This window comes from Boleophthalmus pectinirostris, unplaced genomic scaffold (genome assembly GCF_026225935.1).
Source record: "Boleophthalmus pectinirostris isolate CB_2022bp ecotype Guang Dong unplaced genomic scaffold, ASM2622593v1 HiC_scaffold_12, whole genome shotgun sequence".
Classification (NCBI taxonomy): Eukaryota; Metazoa; Chordata; class Actinopteri; order Gobiiformes; family Gobiidae; genus Boleophthalmus; species Boleophthalmus pectinirostris.
The window spans coordinates 40,386,385-40,391,384 of NW_026571018.1; the positions used below are offsets into that span (position 1 = coordinate 40,386,385).

At 52.0% G+C, this 5,000-nt stretch overlaps 1 protein-coding gene across 1 annotated transcript in view; it reads left to right on the forward strand.

Annotated features, from left to right (window-relative positions):
* Window positions 1-5,000, forward strand: part of LOC110153579 (glycerophosphodiester phosphodiesterase domain-containing protein 5-like) — a 31,072-nt gene that overhangs the window by 12,318 nt on the left and 13,754 nt on the right. Inside the window, exons 7-8 of the mRNA XM_055148976.1 lie at window positions 2,804-2,897; window positions 3,022-3,167. Coding sequence (XP_055004951.1) covers window positions 2,804-2,897; window positions 3,022-3,167 — 240 coding nt within the window. The remainder of the gene's footprint in view (window positions 1-2,803; window positions 2,898-3,021; window positions 3,168-5,000) is intronic.

A 5,000-nucleotide genomic window follows, 5' to 3' on the forward strand; every position in this document is an offset into this window, starting at 1 on the left:
TTCCTCAGAGTCCTCAGAGTCTCCTCAGAGTCTTCCTCAGAGTCTTCCTCAGAGTTCCTCAGAGTCTCTCCTCAGAGTCTCCTCTTAGAGTCTTCCTCAGAGTCTCCCTCAGAGTCTTCCTCAGAGTCTTCCTCAGAGTCTCCCTCAGAGATCTCCTCTCAGAGTCTCTCAGAGTCTTCTCAGAGTCCTCAGAGTCTCCTCAGAGTCTTCCTCAGAGTCAGAGTCTCCCTCAGAGTCTTCTCAGAGTCTCCCTCAGAGCAGAGTCTTCTTCAGAGTCTTCCTCAGAGTCTTCCTCAGAGTCTTCCTCAGAGTCTTCCTCAGAGTCTCCCTCAGAGTCTTCCTCAGAGTCTCCTCAGAGCTCTCCTCCTCAGAGTCCTCAGAGTCTCCTCAGAGTCTTCCTCAGAGTCCCTCAGAGTCTCCTCAGAGTCTCCTTCAGAGTCTCCCTCAGAGTCTCCCTCAGAGTCTTCCTCAGAGTCTCCCTCAGAGTCTCAGAGTCTCCTCAGAGTCTCCTTCAGAGTCTTCCTCAGAGTCTTCCTCAGGTCTTCCTCAGAGTCTTCCTCAGAGTCTCCCTCAGAGTCTTCTCAGAGTCTCCCTCAGAGTTCCTCAGAGTCTCAGAGTCTTCTCAGAGTCTCCTCAGAGTCCTCAGAGTCTTCCTCAGAGTCTTCTTCCTCAGAGTCTCCCTCAGAGTCTCCTCAGAGTCTTCCTCAGAGTCTCCTCAGAGTCTCCTCAGAGTCTCCTCAGAGTCTTCCTCAGAGTCTTCTCAGAGTCTTCCTCAGAGTCTTCCTCAGAGTCTTCCTCAGAGTCTTCCTCAGAGTCTTCCTCAGAGTCTCCCTCAGAGTCTTCCTCAGAGTCCCTCAGAGTCTCCCTCAGAGTCCCTCAGAGTCTTCCTCAGAGTCTCCCTCAGAGTCTTCCTCAGAGTCCTCCCTCAGAGTCTTCCTCAGAGTCTTCCTCAGAGTCTTCTTCAGAGTCTCCCTCCTCAGAGTCTTCCTCAGAGTCTTCCTCAGAGTCTTCCTCAGAGTCTCTCAGAGTCTCCTCCTCAGAGTCTCTCAGAGTCTTCCTCAGAGTCTTCCTCAGAGTCTCTCCTCCTCAGAGTCCTCAGAGTCTCCCTCAGAGTCTTCCTCAGAGTCTTCCTCAGAGTCTCCCTCAGAGTCTCCCTCAGAGTCTTCTTCAGAGTCTTCCTCAGAGTTTTCCAGTGTGGTGTGGCTCAGTTGGTGTAAACAGGTTTTGTCTGTGTCTTGGTCTCGTCCGGACGACGGCGCCACCTGCAGTTTCACTTCCTCCTGACACGATCCAGGAGAGTGAGAGGAAAGAAAAAAAAGACAAACTGTTGGTCTGAAAAAAGAACCTGAGAACATAAAATATCCAAAGACCAAATGACCCTGACTGGACAGTTTCTGCTCTGAGCTTCGTCGATTTGGTCGTCACACTTTAGTTTATTTTAGAACTTTATTACTAAAAGTGCAAAAATCACCGACAGTTTAATGTAACAAACAAAAACGCGTCGAGATTGAACTCAAAAACCCGATTCTGTGTAAATAAACACAGTGAAGAGCTGAGGCACAAACAGCAGAAAGTGGAGAGTTAAAATTAACTCTGACAGAGTCAGTTTGAACATTTCCTCAGTTTTTATCTGAGTCACTCTGTTCTAGAGTTAATTTAACACTTGTGTAAAAGTTCATGAAGTAAAACTGGACCAAAGTTCCTGTTTAACCCAAATCCAGAGTTAAATGAAGGTTTAGAGAGTAAACAGATAACACTTTGTAGAGTTATCCTGATTTAACTCAACAACACACAGAGGAGTTTTATTTTGACACTTTATTTGAGTTAATTTAAGATGAAATTCTGAACAAAACTGGTTCAAACTGGTTCTTCTCTGGAGGGAGTTTGAAGTGTTGGAGACAAATTAACACTAAGAGAAGTTGAATTAACTTCAACCAAATCAACTCTGACAAATCACCCCAACTCCAACACACATTTAACTCTCAAAGAGTAAAAATAAAACACTTTTTGTGTTAAAAACAACTCTGAAATATTTTACCCTGAAATTTTAACTCTCCAGTTTTTTTGTGCACAAATAAAAAACAAACCAAACCAAATCTCAGTCAAACAGAGACACTCGTGTGACTCGTGTTGAGTTGAAGTTTGGCAGTGAGAAGCTTCGTTTGATGAACAGATTTTCATTTTTGTCCAGTGTTTGTGTGAAACTTGCTGCTCGTTTCCAGGACACAAGTCGAACAAAAACAGCAGAGGGTCCAGAGGGAAACCTGCTCCAACATCAACACGTTTCATCAGACGAACTGTGGAGTGACGAGCTCCAAATCACCCACACGGGAAAAAAAACACCCACATGAAAAAAAAACACCCACAATGAAAAAAAAACACCCACATGAAAAAAAAACACCCACATGAAAAAAAAAACCCACATGAAAAAAAACACCCACATGAAAAAAAAACACCCACACGGAGCGTCGACCCGGAGCGTCGGTCTGGGGGAGTCGGTCTGGGGGCGTCGGCCCGGAGCGTCGGCCCGGAGCGTCGGTCTGGGGGCGTCGGTCGGCGGGTCGTCGGCCCGGAGCGTCGGCCCGGAGCGTCGACCCGGTCTGGGGGCGTCGGTCTGGGGGGCGTCGGCCCGGAAGCGACGGCCCGGAGCGTCGGTCTGGGGGCGTCGGTCTGGGGGCGTCGGCCCGGAGCGTCGGCCCGGAGCGTCGGTCTGGGGGCGTCGGTCTGGGGGCGTCGGCCTGGGGGTGTCGGCCCGGAGCGTCGGCCCGGAGCGTTTCATGAAACATGTCTGTGTGTGTCGCAGGTGACGGCGCCGTACCTGCATGTGGGCGGAGTCTTGCTGATGACGGCTCTGGCGTGGCCTGTGGCGGCGCTCACCTTTCAGACGACCGGAGCAGGTCGGGACTTCTCTCTTGTTTTTAAATCTTCACTTTAAAGCCACAGTGTGTCACTTTTTTGTCAAAGATAAAAGGCAGTGGGCGGCGTCGCTCTTCAGTCTGATGGTGTTTGTTTTGGTGACAGGGCGCCGGGCTCTGATCGGGGGCCCCTTCCTTCTGCTCCTGTCGGTTCTTTACTTGGTTCCTCTGGGGCTTTACTCTCCCTGCATCAAAGACAGGACCAGCCTGGGGCCTCCTCCCGCGCTCATCGGGCACAGAGGAGCGCCCATGGTGAGAGCCCGCCTTGCTCTGCTCAGGTCTGCTCAGGTCTGCTCAGGTCTCCTCAGGTCTGCTCAGGTCTGCTCAGGTCTGCTCAGGGCTGTCTCCTCAGGGTCTGCTCAGGTCTGCTCAGGTCTGCTCAGGTCTCTGCTCAGGTCTGCTCAGGTCTCCTCAGGTCTGCTCAGGTCTGCTCAGGTCTGCTCAGGTCTCCTCAGGTCTGCTCAGGTCTCCTCAGGTCTGCTCAGGTCTGCTCAGGTCTGCTCAGGTCTGCTCAGGTCTGCTCAGGTCTGCTCAGGTCTGCTCAGGTCTGCTCAGGTCTCCTCAGGTCTGCTCAGGTCTCCTCAGGTCTCTCAGGTCTGCTCAGGTCTGCTCAGGTCTGCTCAGGTCTGCTCAGGTCTGCTCAGGTCTCCTCAGGTCTGCTCAGGTCTCCTCAGGTCTCCTCAGGTCTGCTCAGGTCTGCTCAGGTCTGCTCAGGTCTGCTCAGGTCTGCTCAGGTCTCCTCAGGTCTGCTCAGGTCTCCTCAGGTCTGCTCAGGGTCTGCTCAGGTCTGCTCAGGTCTGCTCAGGTCTCCTCAGGTCTCCTCAGGTCTGCTCAGGTCTCCTCAGGTCTGCTCAGGTCTCCTCAGGGCTGCTCAGGTCTGCTCAGGTCTCCTCAGGTCTGCTCAGGTCTCCTCAGGTCCGGTCTGAGGACCACAGGATCATCTCTGCTGTTCACAGATGATGTCGTCCTGTCGTCTTCATCAGACCAGGACCTGCAGCTCTGGGGCGGTTTGACCCGAGTGTGAAGCGTCTGGGATGAAGATCAGATCCTCCAAACCCGAGGTCGAGGTTCTGGACCGGAAAAAGTCGTCTTGTCGTCTCCGGGCGGGTGGAGAGTCTCTGCCTCAAGTGGACGAGTTCAAGTCTGACGAGGTCTTGTTCTCGGGTGAGGGGAGGATGGAGCGTGAGATTGACAGGTGGACAGGTGCAGCGTGAGCAGATTGACAGGTGGACAGTGCAGGTGCAGGTGCAGCGTGAGCAGATTGACAGGTGGACAGGTGCAGTGATGCAGTCGCTGTATCGGTCGTTGTGGTGAAGAGGAGCTGATGTTCCTCTTCTCACCTCTGGTCATGACCTGAAAGACCAGATCCACGATACAAGAGACACAGATGAGTTTCCTCCGCAGGGCATCCGGGCGTCTCCCTTAGAGACAGAGTGAGGAGCTCGGAGTAGAGCCGCTGCTCCTCCACGTGGAGAGGAGCGTCTGAGGGGAGGACGTCTGTTCTGACGTCTCCTGGACGTGTCCCTCAGGAGGTGTTCATGTCCCACCAGGAGGAGGAGAAGACCCAGGACACACTGGAGGGACCATGTCTCTGGACTGGACTGGGAACACCTCAGGTCCCACTGGAGGAGCTGGAGGAAGTGTCTGGGGTGAGGGAAGTCTGGGAGTCTCTGCTCAGACTGATGCCCCTGAGACCCGACCCCAGAGAAGAAGAAGAACATGGAGGATGGATCTGGGTCATAAACACTGAAGCACTTTCAGTTTTCATTCACAGATTTAAAGAAACAGTTTTTAAGATTTTAAAATCCATAAACACAACCCACCTAAGTCCCCATATGTGACGTAAACATTCAAGTCAAAGATCACTTTCACTCAGACTCTGAGTCTTTCCTGATCCAGTCTGTGTGTGTGTGTTCATGCGTGTGTCTGTGTGTGTTCATGTGTGTGTCTGTGTGTGTTCATGTGTTGTGTCTGTGTGTGTTCATGTGTGGTGTGTGTGTGTTCATCTGTGTGTGTTTCATGTGTGTGTCTGTGTGTGTTCATGTGTGTGTCTGTGTGTGTTCATGTGTGTGTCTGTGTGTGTTC